The sequence below is a fragment of the Elephantulus edwardii genome, unplaced genomic scaffold (genome assembly GCF_000299155.1).
Source record: "Elephantulus edwardii isolate Elephantulus edwardi_28Jun2011 unplaced genomic scaffold, EleEdw1.0 scaffold00013, whole genome shotgun sequence".
Lineage (NCBI taxonomy): Eukaryota > Metazoa > Chordata > Mammalia > Macroscelidea > Macroscelididae > Elephantulus > Elephantulus edwardii.
In genome coordinates, this window is record NW_006399763.1 from 13,509,850 (window position 1) to 13,533,724 (window position 23,875).

Consider the following 23,875-nt stretch of genomic DNA (forward strand, 5'->3'; position numbering starts at 1 on the left):
ATCTTTATTATTATTATTATTATTATTATTATTATTATTATTAATTTTATCATTATCAAAAGCGTATTTTAAATAATGATTTAGGATTTGGAAAAGATGTTCACTAAAGCTGCTTTATGATCAACCCACTGTCATCAAGTTTATTCCAAACTATTGGCTCCCTGTAGGATAGAGGAGATGTGCCCATAGGTTTCCAAGGTTGTAAATCTTTCCTAGAGAATGCTGTTTCATTTTTCTCCCTAGCATAGCTGGTAGGGTCAAACTGTGGCCTTTTGGTCAGCAATCAAATCCTCTAAGCACCTTGTAGTTCTCACACAGCTTTTCAATATCACAGGATCCCGGCCATCCTTCTATATTACTGGGGATCCAATATACAATCTCTACTTAGCCTTTTCCCCTGTGTAACTTTAAGTATTGGTTACACAAACAGAGGATGAGCTACCCTACGAAAAGGGAAGTTACAGCTAAGAGGAAGTGCAAGTAGGTCCTGGAAAAACACAAGGGTGATGGGAATATATCCCACGTCTACATGATATGATACATCATATTATAGAGCAAAGTAAAGGAAATGAGTAAAAACTAGCTCAGTGTCTGGGGAGAGAAAAGAATAACAAATCCAGGACATTATATTTCTCAACCACTGGGAGGGAATGAGTCAGAGGAGGTAAGTTAGAAGAACAAGTTAAGATGTATACAAGGCATTTTTCCCCCCTCCAGGTCTTCGACAAGCTAAGTGAGATTCATCTTTGTTCTCAAAGGCTAGAGAATCATGTAAGCATACCACATTTTTAAAAACAGACTCAATATTTTCCAGTAAAAAGTTTAAAACCCATTAGTGTGTCAGAGTGACCTGATACCAGGTATCTCAAATACAAAGAAAATGGAAAATAATATAGACTTGGGGATTTATTTTCGATTTCTCAACCATCATTTTCCAGATACAGTTTCAAGTATCCTGTTCATTTAACTGATGCTGAGAGCACTGACCATTGTGTTAAGATAATTCAGGAAAACAGAGTAATTGATTAAAGAGGTTGAGCACAGAAAGGAAAAAAAAAGGTCCTCTTTCACCTTAGCTCACCTACCCAACCACTGCTCTCAAAGACAGCCTCAGCCTCTCCCACTTATACCTCACTGGAAAGAGAAGGCAGCCCAACACTTTCTTGACAAATCAATTTGAAAAAAGAAGATGAAAAACAAGAGATGATTATTTTAATGCGGAGTGCTTTAAGAATTTTTTTAGAGTAGTATTTTGATTCATAGGAACCCAAATCTAAGATTTTACAAACATTAGTGAAAAAACTATTTTCATCCCACTCCACTTGTGTAATCTGGTACTAGTTCATAAGAAGGCTATTAAATTCTGCACAGACTACTTTAGAAAAATGGGCCCTTTTATCTGCTGCCAGAAAGCAACAAAAGAACTCCTGCGTGTCTGTGGAGATTCTACGATCATGTTTGGATGGCTAATAGAAAGATAAACACTAAAATACTGTTATTCCCAGAATTGCTATAGCAATGTCCAAGCCAAGAAGCACAGAAAAGCCTTCGCACACTACGCAATTCAGCTGCATTAAACTATAATTACAGGTGCATGCCTGCCTCCTTTCAGATCTCTGGATAAACGTCTAAGGATGAATTTGTATCTCAGCTGCTCAGAAGCAGAAACCAGTTGTCAGTAAACACACAGAAGTATGCGTTTTACAGACCGGCTCTTGGAGAAGATGGAGCTAAGCAATTGTTCAACAGCTCTTTTCAGAATAACAGAAAAAAAGAAGTGATTTCTTGGGTATCTCTAAGATCCAGAGATTTTGTAAAAGTTATGTCCCACAACAATCATGTATGTGAGGTATTATTATCGTCATATTTTAAATAAGAAAAGTAAGACTGAAAGTTTCAATTGCTTGCCTAAGGCTATATACACTTTGTACCTGAAATCATCCTTTTTTCTCTGAAAGCCGGTGATATAGGCTCCTCCCCAAACACGGAGCACAGGAAAATCATCCCCAATTTTTCACTCTTTGGATCATACCCTTCTCTCTCAAAGGCTTTGGCCATACATTTTTCTAAAATTTACTAAGGATTCATGAAATCTTAAATATGATCTCTAAATAAATCTATTTATGAGATTACCCCTTGAAGAAAAAAAATGGGGGGGCGGGGGGAAGCCCCATAGGAAATTCACCTAGCAACACACCCTGAGGAATAACCCATTTCAAAATGTTAATTGTTATGTGGAAGTGACTTTTGAAGTTCAATTTAATTTCCTGAAAGCCCCAAACAACTCTATTTCCCAACAGAAAATAATTAAGTATTAGGGACGATAATGTGATTAGCAAGTAAAACACCTGAAATTTGCTCAGGAGATTTGAAAGCAAAGAGGAGAAGGCACGGGGGCTGCTATGGGAGCCTCTGCTGTTCTTCCCTCGAAGAGCACACACCAAGGAAGCAAGCAGGCCATGCTCCACAGCCTACGCCGAGCATACCTGTGAAAACCTAAAAATCGTTCCTCCCACCTCTAAAACTGATCCTACCTAGCCTAACTGCAGAACTAGTAGGACATCGATGTCACCTCCTTTGACCCTTTATAATGGTGCATGCTCTGGGTGGTGCAAACTGTTAGAGCACTCAGCTGATAATAAAAAAAAAACTGGTTGTTCAGTCCCATCAAGAGGTGTCTCAGAAGAAGGGTCTGGTGATCTACTTGTAAAAAAAAAAAAAAAAGCCACTGAAAACAGTTCCACTCTGACACACCTGGGGTCACCATGAGTTGATCCTCTAAAGAGCTTCTTTCTGTGATGTTTGATTGGATATTTGTGGCCAACTGACAGTGGCCCTTCACACTCTCTGTGTGTGTGTGTGTGTGTGTGTATCCATATAGTCTATGGTAATAGACCTTGTGATTTTCAACGGAGTACATTTCCTGTAGTAATAACTCTATTGCTAGACTCACCAGGTGTCAGTGAGTTGACTATGACTCATAGGACACTACGAACAGCAGATGTGAACCTTGCCCTATCTTGTGTCACCCTCACCATCTGGGATATTTTGGAGCCCACTATTAAAAACATGGTGTCAATTCATCCTATAGAAAGTTCTCCTCTTTTTCTGACCCTCTACCTCTCCCAGTGATGTCTTTATTTTCAAGGACTGACTGGATCCTCCTAATAACATGCTCAAAGTGGATGACACCAAGTGTCCCCATCTCTACCTGTGGAACAAGGAGTAGTTAAGTAATTCTGTTTCTTTGAATGAGAGGTAAGGCAAAGAGACACGCAACATCCAGGCTATGTCCTTAAAAGAAGAATCTTCTCTCTCACTTTGCTGTTATAAGGTGAAGAAGATCACTAAAACACCATATTAGACCATGATATAAAGGCTCCAATCTAAGGATGCCATAATAAAGGCTGAAAGGATATAGAGTCACCATACCACATCAAAACTTCCCAAACGCAGAATTAGGTGGGGAGGTCTCTGTAACATGTGACTAAACCTTTATCCTCACTAGTACAGCATCTAAATATGTAAATTAACCTACATATACCTCTAAAATATAAACAAGTAAATTTATCTGAGACTGAGAATTTCTGATGCTTGAAGCAGAGGAGGGAAAGGGAGCAAAAATTTCAGTCACTGGAGTCTGATTTCAAGAATGGAATTTCTGGGTAAAGGTCTCTGGTGAATCACAAATGTTAGTGAAAGTTGCAAATATGTTTTAGAAACCAATTATTTTTCAGTATGCTGTTGTTGTTGTTGTTATATGCCATAGAGTCACCTGCAACTCCTAGCAACCCTATGTATAACAATTCTGAAGCCTGCCCTGTCCTGAGCCAGTCTCAATGACTCCCCCACACCTACCCCCATTATTCTATTCACTCTATCCATCCATCTCAACTGGGGTCTTCCTCTCCTGCACTGTCTCTCCACCCTTCCAAGCATCATGTCCTTCTCCAAGGACCGGTCCCTCCTGGCCATGTGCCCAAAGTATGTGAGACAAAGCTTCAAAAGCCTAGCCTCCAAAGAGAAACTTGGTTTTACCGTCTCTAAGATAGATAGTTACACATTTCTGAATAATCTTTGTCACTTTGTTTCACAATGCTGATAAGTTATATCAACCTAAATGTAAATTTTTAATGTGTAAAAGTTGATTCAGCTCTAGTAAGAAATTGAAATGAGGTCTTAAAAAACTTGTAAGATAGAACTAAGAATTATGTACCAGATACATATCACTACCTGTTTTATCAAATAAAAAAGGCATGGTTTCATTCAAAACTTGGTACAAGGTTTCCTTCAAAGAGACGGTACATTTAAAAAGTAGTATTGTTAATGGTGGTGGGACTGTAAAATGGTGCAACCACCCTAGAAGGCAGTTTGGCACTTCCTGAAAAAAAAGCTGAACACAGAAATTCCCTATGACCTACCTATTCCACTGCTTGGAATATACCCCAAGAAAGTGAGAACTAAGGCTCAAATGGAAATTTTTACACCAATGTTCACATTATTCACCATCACAAAAACATAGAAACAGCCCAGATGTCCAACCACAAATGAATGGACTGAGAAGTGGTGGTACATTCATACAATGGAAGACTACTCATCATACAGGGGCAATCACTTTGTAAATTACTACCTAACTTGGGAGGGACTGGAGATCATTATGCTGAGTGAACTAATTCAGTCCCACAAGGACAAATACTGTGTAAAACCATTATTGGAGTATGAGGATCCAAGGTGGGGTTGGGGGGAGGGTGGAAATAGAGGGGTGAGGATGGGGGATGCAGAGTGTTAATCACAGGGTTACACAATTCGATGGATGGTAAGGTGAAGGAAATGGGAAGGATCTTTTGTGCAGAACAATACATTCAAACTCTAAATAAATCAGAGTAATATAAAAAAATTATAGAAATAACCATCAGAGACAAATGAAAAAGAATTACGTTAAAAAATAAAAATAAATTAAAAAAAGAATTACATGTTAGTGAACAATTAAAATTCTATTTATATTTAAAAAGTAGTTATTAGAGATTCTAATGTATTACCAGCTGCCGTACTAACTCTGAGTCAAAGAGAGATCTCTGTAGACAAGTGCTCCACAGGACTTACAATGGGTGATTTAAAAAAAAATAGATAGATTACTGGGCCTTTCTTCCGAGATTTTGTTCTCAAAAATCTCACTGAATCAGAACCAACTCATAGCTGACCCTCCATTGTATATCTGAGGCTGAAAACTGCATGGAAGAAAAATACCCATCTTTCTTTCTTCTGAGATAATGGTATATTCAAGCCACCTGAGAGGTGCCATCTTCAAGTTATCATCAGCACAACTCCCTAGGAAATCTCCATCTGTAATCCCCACAGTGTCATAAGGAATTCCCATATTTCTAAAATTAGCTATCTATATTTTAGACTATTTTTGCCAATATAAGCTGGAACTGGTTGTAAGGGCAATCTAGCTGCGACATCTGTCACCCCACTGATAACCAGGGTTGGGATCAGCTGGACCTCGTGATTATATAGTGCTTTCCAATTATTGCATGTGCCAGTAATTGAAGAACTACACATGAAATCAGTGCAAAATAAATATCTAGTGAGTGCAGTGGAAATTTAAATTAAAAAAGGAATTGGAATTGAAAGAAGAGTTGATAGGAAGCTTACAGCCAGAAAAGAGTCTTACAACTTTCTGGAAAATAATTCTTCGTTTTTCTGTATTTCTTAAACAATTTAACTCTATAAAACAGGGAAGGGACTTTCTAATAAGGAAATATATAAATAATATATAAATTAATAAAATACATAGTGATGCTTTCATATAGTAACAGCATATGTTGGAGATACTGCCATTTCAGTTACAGACTACTACCATACAGTGATTATCATAAAAGGGAGACCCATAATATTTTTGGTTTCCTAGTGCCTATATCTGTGCTTGACTATGCAAAGGCATTTGACTGTGTGGATCACAACAAATTGTGGCTTACCTTGAGGGGAATGAGAATCACAGAACATTTGATTGTACTCATTGAGACCTATTTGACTGTGTGGATCATAACAAGTTGTGGCTGATATTGAAAAGAATGGGAGTCCCAGAGCACTTAATTGTGCTCATGAGGAAACAATACCTGGACCAGGAGACTGTTGTGTGAACAGAGCAGGGGGGCAAACACTGCATGATTTAAAATTAAGAAGGAAATGTGCCAGAGGTGGAGTCTTTCTACATACCTATTTAATCTGTATGCTGAGTAAATTATCCAAGAAGCTGAAGCTACGAAGATGAGTGTGGCATCAGGATTTGAGGGAGACTCATTAATAACCATCATTAATAACCTTGCTTGCTGAAAGTGAGGAGGACTTGCAGAAGATCAAGGAATATAGTTTTCAATATGGATTGCATCTCAGTGTCAAGGAAACAAAAATTCTTACCACTGAACCAACAGGCAGTGACATGATGGATGGAAAGGAGACTGAAACTGTCAACAGCTTCATCTTGCTTGGTACCAGCAGTCAGAAAATAAGGAGATGCACTGCTCTAGGAATATCTGCATTTAGAAACCTTTCCAAATTACTGAGGAGTAAGGATGTCAGTTTGAGGACTAAACTGTATCTGATTCAGGCCATAGTCTTTCTAATCACTTGTTATGCATCTTGAGAGCTGGGCAATGAAGAAGGACGATAGAACAAGAATTTCAGCTGTGGTGTGGGAGAGCACTGAACATCCCATGGACATCCAAGAGAAAAAAACAGTCTTGGAGAGGGTGCAGTTGGAGGGCTCTTTGGAGGCAAGAATGATGAAGCTTTGCCTCACATCCTTTGGGCATGTGCTAGGAGGGGTTATTCCTTAGAGAGGGACATAATGCTAGGGAAGGGTGGAGGGTCAATTAAGGAGAGAAGACCTTCAACCAGGAAGACTGACGCAGTGACTGTCACCATGAGCTCTTGCTCTCAGGAATTGTGAGGATAGAACAGGGTTCAGATCTTTTATTCATAGGGTCACTATGAGTGCTATTTGACTCAAGAACAACAAGAAGTGTATATAAAATTATGTTTACATTGTACTTATAAGTGTATAACAGTACTACAAAACATTTTAAATCATTTGAGAATTACAAAAACATGACACAAAGATACATACTGAAAACATGATAATGGAAAGATAGTATGACAGATTGCTCAATGCAGACCAACCATAAACTTTCAAATTTTTTTTCTTCTTCTTCAGGCAGCTGTCCCTCAAACCTTCTGGTGAGTACATCCAAGCGTGCATCTATCATTTGAAACATATCAATTGGTATCCCATCAATTTCTGGGGCCTTATTTTTTGCCATCAATTTCTTTTTTTAAAAGTGTTTCTATAATACTGAGTTTACTTGTCACCATGAATCATAATATATAAAGTACTATAATTCAAGGTATGCCTGTACATGACACAGAAAAACAATAATCAAAGTTAGTGGTTAGAATTCTTTCGAGGGTTCACTTACAAAAGATGGCACTTTTAAGTTTTAGGCAATATTCTCTTAGTTTACGCTACAAATGCCGATGTGGACTGGCTACCTGCAAGGAAACAAAAATCAGTCCACTACTGTGGAGTCCATTCTGACTCATAGTGATCCTATGGGGCAAACTGAAAATTTGCCTCCATGGTATCCAAGCTTGTACAACTTTATAGAAGCTTCTTTCTTCTGCAGAGCGGGTGGTGAGTTGAACAACGAACTTTTCACTTGACAACTGAGTACTTTAACCAGTAAGGCACTAGTACTCCTTTCAGAAATAAACTATGTATGAAATTCAAAGAATCTTAGGAAATTCACTTCTATTAATATCTTTTTATTCTCTATCAAGTATAGCAATACAAGACTCATACCTAAAGTAGATAAATTATTATCCTTAAAAATGATACATTTCTTAATTTTTATTATCTATTTTGAACACTTTTTTCGTATCCTTTAAGTATATATCAGTTAATACCACTCAAATGGAAAGGTCAAATTCATAGCAATTAGAGATCTATGATTGGATGAATACATGTGAATGAAACCTAAGAAATTCTGGCAACACAGAAAAAACATTTTTTGTAACTCCTATGAAAGTGCACACCATTAGAGAAGATTTCTTGAAATTATACAGTTACATGCTATCACTATTAAAGATACAGATGAAAGGTTGAATTCAAAGAAGAGAATTTATTAGGAATAATGTTAGGTGCTGTCTAGTAGAGTATGACTCATAATGACTCCATCAACAACATATCAGAACCCTGTTGTACCCTGTGTCATCCCCAACATCTCTGACACACTTGAACCCCTTATTGCAGCAGTCAGTCAATTAATCTCATTGAGAGTCTTCCCCTCTTTAACTGACTCCCCACCTTTCAAAATATGATGGAATATGCAGTATCCTTCTCCAATACAATAATTCAAGACATCAATTCTCCTATCATCCCTGTTCATTGTCCAGCTCTCAGAAAAAAGTAGCATTGACTCAGGGCATTTCTTTTGTAATTATCATAAAATCATCATTAGCATGTGATAATAATTTTAATGCATTAGAATGTGTCCTGCAGAATTCTGCTAATAACCCAAGGCCATGCCTCTCTAGTGGTTGGGATCTACTCCAGAGTAGAAAGATGGGCAATCTCCTTCCATCCAATATACAGCGTCAGTGATTTTTTTTTTATATAGAGATTTCAAAAAAAGGCCTGGCAATCTATTAGAAAAAAAAATCAGCCATTGAAAATCCTGTAGTACATAGATTACTGGGCCAAAGATGAGATCCTCTTGACTCAAGAGTTATTCAGCAATTGTTAAGACATTACTATCTCTAACTAATCAACAATACTTTTAAAATGCCAGCAGTAAGGGATCTTGATACTTAACAGCATAAAATTTCCCAAATGGAAAGGTTAACTATATTTATATAAGGAATGTTGTTATATGCTATGAAGTTGGAGGCCATTCATACCTAACCCTCAAGTAGGTTTCCAGAAGCTGTAAATCACACGGAAGGGGACTGCTTATCTTTCTCCTGCAGAGCTGCTGACAGATTTCAAATACCTACCACTGGCTTAGCAGCTCAACTTTACCCAGAGCTGCTTTATATATGGAACATATTTCATAAAAGGATGCTTCTCTTTATGATCAATATTTGGACAAATAGTCATTTTCTGTTTTAACACGGAAACAGCCTATTTAAATTATTACCCATACTCAGGTAATATGTATGTATGTATGTATGTATGTACGTACGTACGTACATATATACCTATGTATTCATGTGTGTGTATTACTCTGAGTTATATTCAACTCGACAACACCTAACCACTGCTAAATGAGACTAGTGCTATTATATCTGGAGGAAAATTCTTCCACTTCGTACATCACTCTTTGTCAATGTGCTGTATGAAATAACCTGGGTTTGCTGTGATGCTGAACCTTGTGTCATGGGGATATCAAACACCATAATGGTTTCCCATTGTGGACAGTGCTTGGTGGAGCTCCTAGTTGTAAAACAGGTCTGGAAGCAGGAGTGGCACCCACTTCCTAAACCAAATGCCTCTGGAAACACTATAAAATTGGAGAAATGATAAGAGTGATGGAAAGGCATTAGGTCTTTTGTTCATAAAATTGCTATGAGTCGACCTCAGCTTGACAGCAATCAACAACAACACTCTGTGTGTGTGTGTGTACATTATATCAGTTTGAATATCAATGTACTATCCAGACTTCATCTTGGCTCCATTCCTAATAATGGCATACTGTATAATGAGAACAATGAGTAAGAAGGCAATATTGCCCAAGATATTTCTAATAATCACCAACTAGGCTGGACTCTATTTTTGCATAGGTTCTGGTCTGTTAGTAGCATATATTCTTTGCAACTGAAAAGTGAGGTCTTCTCAACAGATGTAGATATCTACTGGAAAATTTTTCCAACAGAGTTTGGGGAAAATGTTTAAATGATCTATTAGGAGCTTCTTTAGTGGGAGGTTGAAAGGCAAAGATTCCATAAGCATACATCATCTTAGACATTATTTGTAAAATAACACCTGCTTACACTTCCTTTCGGCTGTGGGGATGGTTGTGGGAAGACGAATATGCTGAAGGTTTAGGTTTAAAAGAATCAGTCAGCTCTCCACTGGTATGCTGAGAGTTCAACACCGTGTGTGGTGAGAAATCTCCTATGTCTCATTTCTAAAATTTACTCATTATTTTACAGAGTCCAGGCACTAATGTCAATTGCCAAATCAGAAAGCTGATCAAAGTACATGTCAATTATAAGCAGAGAAATCAGAAAAGTTTTAAGGTCCTGACAGGTCCTAGAATCTTCTAGTTCAGTGATTCTGAACTTGCCTTGAAGTTTTCCTGGGATTTTTGTTTTGCTTTTTTAAAATGCAAATTATTAAAGAATTGTGGGGGGGAAGGTAAACAAGATATACAACTTATACTTTATGGACTGTAGAATGTAATCACTATTACTTTTATCACAGACTCTTAAAACCACAGAATCTCTGGAGTTTAATTATTTAATGCTGCATTCATTCTGAAATGCAAAGTTTGAGAACCATCAATCTACTTGGATTCTCCTAACACTACTTGAATATATTCTATGTCATCCCTGCCTTAAAAAAAATTTTTTTAAGAAGACAAACATTGATAGAGATTTCAAACAATTGTCAATGTTTTAAAAGTTATAAAAAAGATAAATGCATCTGAAAAATAAATAAACTGAAGATAATTGCATGTAATATCACGTTTCAACCTCCAGGATAGCTTCTGAAGAATCAATTCAAAATTTTCTGAAAACAATGCCTCAATGGGACCTCAATACTAGTTCTACTCAATCACATCTTGAAGGCAATAACTGAAATACACTCTTTAGATGCTCCAACATCTAAACAATCTTCCACAGTGGGCAGACTGCTTCCAAAATACAGCAAGTAGATTTACGTTTCAAATAGGAAATAATTTCTTAATCAGCTTTTAAATTATCCCCTCTTCAGATTAAGATAAACATTTTTTAATATTCACATTCTCCGATCTGAAAATATTTTTTAACTTTTTCAAGTATAAAATTGTATTAGAAATGAGACTCACTTTTTCAAAAGACTCTTAATTTCTCTGATGTGGTTTAGTAAAAGGTTTTCATCTCTCCCTACCCACCTCTATACTGATCCCAACACTGGAAGTAGGTCTTTTTAAAAAAAAAAAAAATTAAAAAGCAGTTTAAAAGAAGCTGAGGGAGGAATGGCAAGGTTAGTGGTCTAGGAGTAACATCACTGTCTGCTTTACCTTAAAAAGTCTCAGAAAGAATACTTAGTTCATTGATGAAGCACCCAATTGAATCATAGAAAATTCGCACCTTTGTGTCCTACACAATTGAAGCAAACTTGAGTGTGGGACAAAATGGATCAAACACAACCACTTAGATGTCCGCAAACTTTAAAATTCTATCCCAGGTAAATGTATGAAGAATAAAAGGTGCATACAATTTTTCTGAAACTGTATTGTCAACACAATCAGTTAACTACACAGTTTTGAAAGAATGAAACATCTTAAAATAGAAAACTAGTAACTTGGGTATGTTTACTTTTGAGTTTTGTTTCCTTACTGGTAATCTTGAGATCTAATAAAAAATGCAACATAATCATTTGTTTCCCTAAACCCTAGTTGCCTAATGCCAATTAAAGTCCTGGAATTCAAGAATGAAAAGCACCTGCAGACTTGTTCTTCCATGTCACTGCACACCATTGAGTCAGAAGCAACCAACAACTGACCCTCCAGGCTTTTTCCAGGGACAGTAAATTACATGGGAGGAGACTACCTATCTTTCTCAAACAGAGAAGCTGGTGGATTCAAACCTTTGGATTGACAGCTCAATTCTTAACCACTAAACCATCAAAAAAGACTTATCAACAGTTTGTGTTATGCAGATGACATAAACTTGCTTGCTGAAAGTGAGCAGGACTTGTAACACTTGCTGCAGAACATTAAAGACTCTAGCCTTCAATGTGGATTGCATCTCAATATCAGGAGGACAAACATCCAAAAACCCGCACCACTGGACTGTTAAGTTAGATGGAGAAAAGATTGAAACTGTCAACGATCACATCTTACTTGGATCTACAACTAACACCCTTGGCACCATGAGTCAGGAGATCAGGAGACTCGCTGTAAGTGCACATTTTATATGTTTTATATGTGATAACTTCAATTGCATTTCAAGGAAGACTAACAATGACTTGGAAAATCCAGATGATCTTAAAAGTTTATAAGCATTTAAAAAGTTGAATACAAAAGTCCAGTAGAGGTACAGTGCAAAGGGGGGTGGGGGAGGTAGGTAATTGTGCAATAATGAATGTTAAAAAAAAAAAGTGACCTGGGGGAGGAGGGAGGGAAAAAAGGGGGGGGGTGAAACTGTGCAAAAATAAATGAATGAAAATCTAACTTTTCTGCAAAATTTGGTTAAAATCACAAATAAAATAAAAATTTTATTTTAAAAAAGTTGAAAAATATACAAAAAATATTGATTTATTCCATGAATTAAACAATTACACTTTCAATCCCAAAGTCCTTTTCTTCCAACAAGCTGAGTGTTGCATACATTTTCCTATTAATTCCATCATTATCTTGGAAATCAAGAAGATGAATGACACCTAGGATCCTATTCTTCAGAATATGAAATCAAGGCTCAGTGATATTTTCCCCTTAATTTATAACCACAGAGAAGAGTAAAGTTCTAATTCAAATCACTAAATTAAGGATGCAAAATCCCAAGTTCAGGTAATAGAAGAAAATATTACCAACAATGAAATCATTCTAATAGAGGGTTTCCTCCGCACACTTTAATTTACTTTAAATTATGATTAAAAGCAATCCTATATGTAATATATAATCATTACCTGGCAAGTCAGAAAGGACTCAGACCTGACTCTCCAATGGGTTTTCAAGAAAGTAAAATCACCCAGGAGGAGACTATTCATCTTCTACCCGGAACTACCAATGGATCTGAACTGTCAGATAAGCATGGTCTTTGTGTCAGCAGTACAACTCCCTCAGCCCAGAGAGGGCTAAGCCACCAGAGCTGAGATATATGTGTATGTATGCACTACCCCTTTTGTATCAAGTGTCTCATTATCAGAAACTTCAGTTTAAAACAATAGCATTTATAACTATTTTGAACATTAATGACATACATCTGGCAGTAACTTATGACAAGGTCCAAGGCAAGAGTAATGTTGGACGTGATAGTTGATACTATGTGTTAAACTTGACTGCACCATGATTCTCAGTGGTTTGGAAGTTAAATAAAGATATTATCCTTCCCCATTTTGTGATCTGATGTGGCCATTCTCATTTTTTAAGAGCATTGATTTTCAAATAATGATTTTGTGTGTAGACTCTAACAAATTAGTTAAATAAATGAGAAAAAAAATTATATATATAACAACCACACACAACAAAAACAAACTAAAAGAAAACCAGATTCCTTTAATTAGATAAAATACGGAGAAATACTAAGAAGCAATTTATCCTATCCCTCAAAAAAAGCTAATGGTATTTACTTTAGGCACTCAATTTTTAATTGAACTGGATTTAAAATTTAGCTTATTAGTTCCCCCTTTCACCCCTCAGCAAAGCCTGTCAGTAAGTATATTAATAGGAGGCCATAAGCTTTTATAATCCTTTTCCATGAGATAATTCCATTAAACAAATATACATTGAGTGTACATCATATATGAGCACCATTCAGGTAACAAAGCGCTCCATGCTAAATAAAAATGTATCTATATACAACAGCTATAATGAATAATAATGGAGATTCACTCAATCAGAAATCTTAGAAATTAAAATTTCCTTCAAGTTCACTTTCACTGAGATGAATTTTTAACTTTTCCTTGTTTGGTCATTTTATTTGGCCATTTGATCAACAAAAGATGGTGCTTTAACTTTAGATTTTTATTTAATACATATGTGATACAACAGCTTCTTAAACAACGATCAAGAACAAAAAATTTTCTTTATTCTTTCTTGAATATAGAGAAAGAAAATCCATTACTTATTCTTCAAAATATGCAGGCAACTGCCTGAGAAACTACTTAACAGTTATAGGCTAAGTCAAGCTATTTAACTACCACTGGAAATTAATCTCTAAAAGTCTTTTTTGCTTTAATATTCTAGATATTTATGCTGATGTGTTGTTATGTTATATTGAATTAGAATCGACTCATAGCTGAACCTCCAAGGGGTTTTCAGAGGTAGTAAACCACACAGGAGGAGACTGCCAGTCTTTCTCCCAGCTAGTTGATTCAAACCACAAGCCTTTGGCTTGGCAGTGCAACCTCTCCCCACTAAACTGCCAGAGCTCCCTTATCTTGATGTAGTTCTTAATTCATTTTCTTTTAGATGGTGGAAAGATGTGTATGAATATACCAACAAGCACAGTAACATAATGGCAAGAGTTTTAGTAAGTAAAATAAAGAGCAAAATGTAATAAGTATAATGAAAGGAAACATAACATCAAGCAAATGAAATGCCTATGACTATACCAAAAACTTTAGCTGCAAAACATTTAATATTTGCTTAGTTTATTTGATAATTTCCATTGACCTAGTGGTCAGAAGCTGTACTGCAATTCCAAAGCCATTCAGTTCAAACCCACTAGTTGCTCTATAGAAGGATGGGCAATCTCATCCAGGGTGATTTACTGCTTCTAAAAACCCACTGGAGGGTCAGATCCAGAAAAGTTGGTTCCAACTCGATGACACACAACAATAATCATCATCATCATGATAGGTCATATATTTGGAATGTGACAAAACTGGGAACAGAAAGAAAAATAATTTAGAGAGAACAGTTTCTAAATACTTGCTTTAGTTCAGTGTGGAAAATATAATCCTATGGCTTGTCGACTGGGAAGAGATATAAGAAAACACATATGGATGTCAATTCTGGAATCCTGAGTTTAAAACTATAAAGAAGCACTTCAAACACAGGATAAATGGAATGAAACATCAAATAAGGAGAAAGCCATAACAGAATCCTAAATGGCTCATTACGACCATTTTAAACAGCTGCCAGGTCAGTTGGGCAATCTGGGACTACTGCAGAATCCACAACCATCAGTTGGCTGCTGATGATAAAGATCTGAGATTTGGGGAATGATCTTCCTCTACTACCACCAGGGCCGGGTCCCCACCCCCAAACCCCCAGATCCTATAACCACACAAACACACCAGCTGACTGCTTTTGGTTTGATTAATCCAGAATTTTTAAAACCTTTTTACAAATGACCTGCAACTAAAATTTGTGACTTCTGTGTGAAAATCTGGTTGGGTTTCAGTTTTGTTTTGTTTTTCTGATGGCGGGGGGGAGGAGAAGAACAGATAAAACTTGAAATGGCAATTTCATAAGAAACAGCTGGAAGGGGCAGCAATCTTGAATGAGAAACTAAGGTTTGACTTTATCCTTCAACTAGTCAGCATTTACTTACCCCATAGTAAAGAAAGCATCTCTTTCTCCTGGGGCAGAAGACTTAAATGCACTAAGTATAATAAGGTGAATGAAGAAGTATATGTTATAAAAAAAAATAGCAAAAACAAACTACTGTTGTCAATTCTGACTTATGGTGACCGTCCATCAGGTTTCCAAGGTTGTCTGTGAATTTTGATAAATGTTGATAGGTAGAGAATGGCTTCAGGCCTTTTGTTCATAGGGTTGCTATGAGTCATGCTCAACTTGAAGGTAAGCAACAACAAATCTCTATAGGAGAAGACAGCCCATCTTTCACTCAAGGACCAGTTCATGGATTCTAACCACTGACCATATTCCCGATACCACTAGAACTCTTTGATAAGAAAGAAATTAAAGATACTACAAAATAGACCAAAGACCCATGACGACATTGAAACTGCAGAAGCAGAACATTTCTTTAACATCTCTATAGTTGCTCTGCACAGACAAGTTTTGTCTATAAGGACAAAAAATTAAAAGTCAAACATGTTATATTCAGTTATATATAGAAAAGGATCTCACCTACACTTAGCCTCCACACCTTGTTATATATACTTTCCAGGAATTCAAAACAATTTATTTTTGAAATAAGAGATAGCTGAAATTGTATTTTAATAAGTTAACTCTTGAAAATGTTTCCTTAGTGAAATCTAGTCCTAAACCTAGGTGCATAGTGTATGATGAAGGTCTAAAGAAAGCTTATTTAACCCACATTAAATCTTGATAATGCATTAATGAGTCTTTTAAAGAGATAATTTTAATTCTCCAATCTTTGGCCATAAAGACTATATAGTGCTAATCTGCCTTGCCCTTTCAATTAAACTTGTTAAGGGCGTTCTATCTAGTCAGCACCCTGAATGGGCCATTAAAATTCTTGTTCACTAAGAGTTGTGTTCAGTGCTCTGTTGTTTTAAATTCCATTAAATCCAAATGGTCTTTATCGTCCCATGACCACTGTGACTTCAATCAGCCAATTTAATTACCTTACAAAATTGTCAGCAGTAACAGCAATGAAAAACAGGAAGCCCTATGACGTTATCAGATTGAAATCTTACTCTTCAATGTTTAATCTAGACCAGTCAATAATAATGATGTCCACTTACTTCCTTCCCTTCCGGGGACTTCTGACCTTACCTTTCATGTTGGATTTAAGGTTCAAAATTTATTTGGAGCATTTCTAGTACTTTTTGATAACTGGTTTACAAATTGAAAGTCTACAGAAGACAGTTTCACAACCCAAATCCATAACAAGCAACACTTATAAGTCACTGTATCAGAACATTCTACTGAGGAAAACAGAAGATCACCTGCAAACCGTACATGCTGCACATACAATAAATCAATTAAGAATAGTATATTAGAAAGATACTCTTCTAATATGTGAAAATAGGTAGCAATAATTTCCCATTAATAAATGTACTTAGGATTACAATAGTGCAGTGGAATTCTAAAAATAGGAAGAGAAAATTAATGAATTCCTCTCACTTGAAAATTAAATGTCTATTAGAAAAAAGGGAAGTATATTTTATCTGAAATTATGATAATTATCTTCCATCAAATGGTATAGCATTATCATCATGGACAACACTTTATCTAATGGTAAAAAGATTTCACAATTTCTGAGATGTCCCGCATTATCTACTCTATGGTATATTCCTCCTTTGTGTAGAAGTAACTCACATTAACTTTCCTGTGCTGAGTAAATGTTGAAACAGTGTCTATTGAGAATTCAGTGAATGAACACACTGTAATGATCACTTGCATCAAACCACCAAGCAAAACCTGTGTTGAGTGCACGTCTACTGACATATAAACTCGTGTTCACTTTTGAAAGACAACTGCACAAAGCCGGTATATGTGTCCCTTTCCTTGTGTCTGGAGGGAGACGGGGTACTATTTCTGGAGGACGAAAAGATCATTTTTCAAAGTCGCTTTCTGAAATGATTGCGCCTCCGCTGATGGATCACATCACAGTTACTCTTTGAAGCTTTAAAAATAAGTAAGAACTTACAAGAAAAACATTTTTCTTAAGTGTGACCGCTGTGTTGGTGATTCTTGGAAAGATTTTCCTTCCTGCCTTCCAGAGCTCAGCTTAAGCAGGTGTTCCGACTTTATCTGCAGCAGACAGTAGCCGCTATTACTCCCCCATCCCCACCTCCCAGGAGCCAGTTTTCTGCTTCCAGATAGAAGGCCACTCCTCCCTCCCGCCCACTTCACCTCCCAAAGGAAGAAAAATCTCTTTCAAAGAACTTGTAGAGTGTGGCAGCTTCTAAGCTCAGTCAATTCACTCGCACTCCTCGATGTTGTAGTACATCTGCTACTAATTATAACTTCGAGAGCAAGCATAAAATGCCCAGCAAACTGGAGAGATTTCCATAGGAACCTTTTCTGTTCCTTCTCACGTGGTGGGCTTGATCATCTGGGCAGTCCCTGAGCTCACTGATTGCATGTTCAGTGTTTGCAGAGGCTGGGTTGCGCGTTACGCCAGGGAGGTCCGTGAGTATCCGGGGGGCTGAAAGTAGGTATCAACTAAGAAGAATTTTCTTTTAAGCTGCATTCTACTTTAAAAAAAAAAATTTTTTTAAAAAAATATCAGAACGGTATGTTCAGCTCTTCAGAAAGGGTTAGAGAAGCTGCCCAAACAGTTTGGGAGAAAGTTTGGACTGAAGTCTTTGCTTGTGGGTTTATAATTCTAATTAAAATGTGGTCTTAGAAAAGCAATCTGACTCCAGAAATCACCGGCAGCTTAGTAAATTATTCCTTAGAGGTGATGCTTCACAGAGTCATACCCCTTGGACTTGTAGGCCAGCCATTCAGTGAGCTAAGCACTAGCTGGCCTGATTCCTTCACCTTCTCTCACTTCCCTAGCTCGAGTCGGAGGTCGGAGCAAACCAGGAAGAGAGGGGAAGTTTCTGTTCACCAAGAAAGAAATGATCTTGTCTCATTGAGACAATTTAACTGGGATACCTTGGGATTGGGCCGCCTGCACAAAGGATTCCCCCTCGGCCCTCTCCAGCAGCCAAAGTGACCTAGGAGGCAGCTGCAGAGAGACAAAGGTGCCTCATTTACATAGCAAGAGTGGCCCTCATGCTCTGGAGGCATGATTAGTAGAGGACATCTCACTTCAATCAGGGTGAAGGGTTGATCTGCTAAGATACAACTTGCTCAACATGCCCCCGGCCTCGGCGCTGGAGAAAAGCCAAGCTATGTAAAACCAAGTACATAGTACGCAGAAACAGGCTGCAGCCCACGCCCACCTCAAGGAACTGACCCCTGGCTAACCCTCAGGTCGCTTCTGCCTTTGCACCAGGCAGTCTTAAAAAGCTCCAGAATAGCGCCCCCGGGAGTATGCGGGAGAGTACTCTGAGAGGTCAGCCAGGAATCCAGGGAACTACAGGCCCCAAGATGGGATGCTCGGACTGAGGTCCTCCTGGGCCACTAAGTGAAGTTTTCTGGGGCTCTAGAGAGGAGTTCACTGTGGCTTGGAACGCCGCGAGGGAGGGCACAGCGCGTTTGGTTGCTTTGCGCTGTACGAAGACGAAAGAAGATGCAGGGTTGAGTCACAACCTCAGTGGGAGCAGAGAGGGGTGGCTGGGAGGAGGACAACACTAAGCCCATGACAGTGGACTTCCGCCAGCGGGGAAGAGGAGGGGTGGGGGAAGCCGCTGGACTGCGCTCTGCGGTTGCCATAGCACTTCAGAGGAGGCGCTGGGCAGCGGGCGGCTGGCCGCTCTCTGCCTCGCTAGGGGCGGGAGCTAGGCGCTCGGCGCCGCCTCCCGAGCAGATGCAGGAATCTCCTCAGCTTTAGGCCGTCCGCTGCTGCTGCTCAGGGGCAGCGGCTTCACTCGCAAATGAGACCCCATTCCTTAAGGCACGGGGCCAGGGATAAGGTTTTGGTTTGCCTTTTGAACCAAAGTTGAAAAATAACCTTTCTCAAGAACCACTTACATGGCGCTCAGCCAACCATCCACTACACTCAAAACATGTTTTCCCCAGAACAAAATAAAACTCCTATTATTGCATCAAAGTAGCCCCAACACGGAAATGTTCTAGTGATTACAATGTGCACAGTCTCTCCTCACAACTCAGGTCAGAAATCAGGAAAAGGATTTCCACATGGAAGGTGTTTAAAGTTAATGAAGAAAATAACAGGTTATCTAGAGACTGGGGTGAAAGTTTGGGTATCAAGGGGCTGGTGGGTAAGTCTTGACCTAGTACTCTATTTCCTGAAGACATTCTTAGTAAGCTTTGGTCTAGGAAAAAATGTATTTTTGTGTGTGTGTCAGCTGTTTTGGAAAGCTGCTACATACTCTGCTATAGTCGCCAAGATTTTTAATATGAAGATATGAAATGATCAGCGAATGTAACAATCTAATGATTCAGCAAATATTATGCTGCAAGACCAGAGCAGCAATAATTAAATCTTGAGAGTATTAGTGTCAGGTTTTGGACTCAAAGTGTTTTTATTCCAGTCTGCAAACATATTTAACCAGTGGATACTCATTCACAAACACATAGGAAGGAAGCTACCGAAGTATTCCAGATAAATAATTTATACTACTCAAAATACTGGGCAAAGCACCAGACTTTAACACTTACTGTGCTTGTAGCGGAACCGCTGAACACACACACATACACACTCATGCACTGATACAGAAACCTGTGTGATCCCCTTCACAGAAACAAGCATTCCAGTGGACGCTGTTGCTAAGAGCAACGTGCTTAAGTACTATCCAAAGGCATGAAAACAGGAGACCTACTACATTAGAAAATTCAGCTATAATCCATTGTCTTTTTTGTCATTATCAGTCTTATTGGCTCCAGGTGTGTTTAGAAAAGGCTGCTGGGAGTCCTTTCTTTAATATGTGAAAACATCCTTTCATTCCATCAAGCCTTGGGAAAGATGTTTTCCTCTCAATTTTGTTAGAGCAAAAGCATCTGGGAAAGGGAAAGACAGAAGAAGATGCTGTTGACATGATAGAAACGTAAGCACTCACTGCTGAGTTTCAATCTGACTTAGTGATTTAATGTATGGGTTTTTATCTCAAAGATACATAGTTGGGATTATATGGTTTCTTGCACTCTGGCTTAAATTCACTTGAACTGTTAGAGGAAATGTCCATAGTGGGCAAGTTTACACCCCATCGCCCTCTGTGTTCTCCTCACTCTTTTTCTACTTTAGGGAACTTTCCCTGACTACATTTACTAAAACTCCAGTGACCATCAAGAGGTGCTGAAGGGTGTCCGTGCTGTATTTCCTCCAAGGAAACCTTTCTGGCTCGAGCTCCCACTTGGATCCCACATTCAGTTTTTCCTTTGAGCTAGACAGAAATCCTGATTGCTCAGTCAATGGGACAGATTGCCCTAAAATATATTAACTGTCTCGATTCTTTCATCACACCAGTATGACACCAAGGCACAGATTTTAAACATTCCATACTCATCCCACACACAAGATCTTCCTTTCAAACTTATTACTCTCTTTAATCATTTATTAGTCTGTGAACAGCAAGTTTAAAACAAGCGAATATACAACAATCTTCTTACTATGATGCTATTGCACCCTGAGCGACAGCCTCTCCTTGTTAAGTACAGTATTATTATTTTAAAAGCTTTCTTCTCAGGGTGAGTACTAACAGCTGGGAAAGCCATGAGATTTCCCTCTTCCACCCCCCCCAACAATAAAAAAAAAATCTAATACAAGAACTCTAAAGGATAGTGCCTTTTATTTGCGCTAGAGGACCTGGCTGAGTCACTAGAAGCAGCAGCTCTACTCGCCAAAGAGTTGTCAGATACGAACTCCTCAGCCCCAGAAGCTGTGAGGCGTGCAGCCCCCCGCACGGACCACGCAGCCCGCCAAGCGCGAGAGATTCCCGGGGAGACGCGCGCGGGTGATGCTTGGCCAGCACCCCGGGCATCAGCACCATCAGGAGCAGGCTAATGTAGAGAAGCTATGCAGCGACCCCAACCACATAGAAAACATAAAAGGGGAGGGGGGGATAAAGAAGAAAAGGAACAGCAGGAGGTCCCTTAAAGCCTCAGAGGTGACTGAGCCAGGAGCACTCGGGAAGGCGCGGAGCCCACCGCCAGGCAGAGCTCGCTCCCTGTTTACATCCGGCCGCCACGGAGCCCATTCCAGGCGGCAGAGAGGGAAGGGGAATCTTACCGAATCTTAATACATGTGTGGTTCCTTGGGAATATCCGATCCACAGTAAGCAGAGCAGGAGTTTAATGGTGTGCCTGAAGACTGGATTACTTAGAATCGGGGAAATAATCTTCATGGTGTTCCTGTGCCCACACGCGCGGCACCCACTTCCCCGGTCTAGCGTTAGGCTCCCCGGTCGGGCAGGAATGAGGATGCGTCGAGTGGTGGCCGCAGACACGATCACGGCATGGTCACAGTGAGAAAGGAGTCTCCGCTTCCCAAACCCATTAGCAATCGCTGCATGTTCTTCACTCACTGCGCCAAGGAGCAACCTTCCCCTGCAAGGGATGGTGGGACATCCATGTTAGTCGGAGAGCATCCGGGAGAAATCCAGCTCGCACACCCACAATGTCCAGCCGCTCGAGCCTAGGGAAGGAGAGGAGGAGGAAAATCAATAGGAGATTCAGCCGTGGATACCGCCGAGGTGTCAATGGCAAGCTACAGTCCCAGCACAAAAGACGCTTTTGCTCGCAAAGCTTTTGCCAGGCCCTGTTCTACTGCACTGCTGCACAGCTTCTGACGTGAAGCCAAGATTAAGTGAGAAAAATTGAGATAGCTGCTCTCCTCTTAAGGCTTTTTGCCAGGGAGCTTCCCAATATGCATTATGCAACCCAAGTGAACTCCCGCTTAGGGTTTCAAGAAAGAAAGTTGGGTTTATTCACATGAAGGAAAATGCTTTTATTTTCAATAGGAGTCCTTGCTTAGAGAGCGTCTGGTGTGTGCAGATAGACTTCTTACAATCAACTGATGAATTTTAACAGATGACTAGCAAAGTCGAAGTCAAGAATTTACTGAAAATTCTAACTTATGTTTAGCTTTAAAGTCGGGTTTACTTACACTTTTAAAAAAGTACTTTTGCCAGGTATGAATATAGATTGGAATGAAATTAAGAGGAATGATGTAGTCTTTAAAACTTGATTAGGCTATCATTTGATTACTACAATGGAGTAAAAAATTTCAATAGACTTTTAGGAATAAAATGGAGTTAAAGGAATAATGTTTTCTCACCCATTTTTCAGCTCATGTAAAATAATTATGCATATATAAATAACAATGATGTTTCACACTGCAAACTCCAAAAATCTCCATAATTTATGCCTGAATTTCTTCTCATATTTCAAAACTTTTTACACTAGTAAGTGGAATGAAATAAAACATTGAGAAACTTTGGCAGTCTTAGCTTTGTCTGGAAATGCTAGTTTTCTGGTGGTATTATTTGGAATTCTGACTTGATATTTACAATTTGTAATTTATTCCTAAAAAGTGCAGAACATATTTTTCAACATTAACTACATTTTTCTTATTGAAAATAACTAATATATTGCCTTTGAGTACATAGATTTTTTTTTTTAATGCCCAATGCTAACACTATAGATTAGGAGGTAAAACTAACATAGATGGTAATAAATATGTCGCTGTTAATATTCGCAAATGATTAAGCAGTACAAAGGGCAAGTTGCTGGGACTATATCTTAAAATTATTTTTTTAAAAAATATTAACAATGGTTTTCTCATAGGTTAAACCTTTTGGGGGTGAAATAAATCATCACATCCTTTGAAAACTTAATTTTTAAAATAATGAGTGAAATGAGTACACTTGACTCTTGTTATGTTTTTTCCCCAGGTAGCAATAAAATACTATAATGTTTTCTCTCCATCATACTAATTTTTCAATAATAATTTTAAGATATAAGAAAATGTTGATTTGAGAAGAAACATACAATTTGCAAAGACATTTAGTGGCATTGATTTTTTTTTTTTAATGGAGGCATAACTGCAATGTCAAAAATAAGTATCATGAATGGCTACTTCTGCAGTCTAGCAGGCAATTCAAAGAATTTGACTATTTGAGCACTTTAAAAGGAACACCTAGTGCTAAAACTAAGGGTATCTAGCGACTCCTTCAGTCCACGTTTGAAATATCTCTTGTAAAAACATGTACAGCTCGACATGTTCTGGCTTGTATTTGCTGTCTCATTTATTCCAAACTACTTTTACATTTTATTTTTGATCCTAGCAGAGATAATAATAACTCTCAAGGTAACACTAATATTCTTATTTTTTAATCTGCCAATATAATTGGTGTCTACTGCCAATTATGTTCTATTGTGACTAATCAAAGCACTGCAGTTTTTCATCTAATGTAAACTGAGCAAATGAAAAA

At 38.3% G+C, this 23,875-nt stretch overlaps 1 protein-coding gene across 4 annotated transcripts in view; it reads right to left on the bottom strand.

Moving 5' to 3' along the window:
* The window catches only part of GRIK2 (glutamate receptor, ionotropic, kainate 2), a 1,103,729-nt gene that overhangs the window by 1,076,009 nt on the left and 3,845 nt on the right, over positions 1 to 23,875 (bottom strand). For 3 of the 4 annotated variants that reach the window (XM_006881187.1, XM_006881189.1, XM_006881190.1), the window contains exon 1: positions 21,673 to 22,271. In XM_006881187.1, coding sequence (XP_006881249.1) covers positions 21,673 to 21,787 — 115 coding nt within the window. In that variant the 5' untranslated portion in view covers positions 21,788 to 22,271. Of the gene's footprint in view, positions 1 to 21,672; positions 22,272 to 23,875 lie in introns of those variants that run through there. The other variant, XM_006881188.1, reaches the window with a different exon arrangement.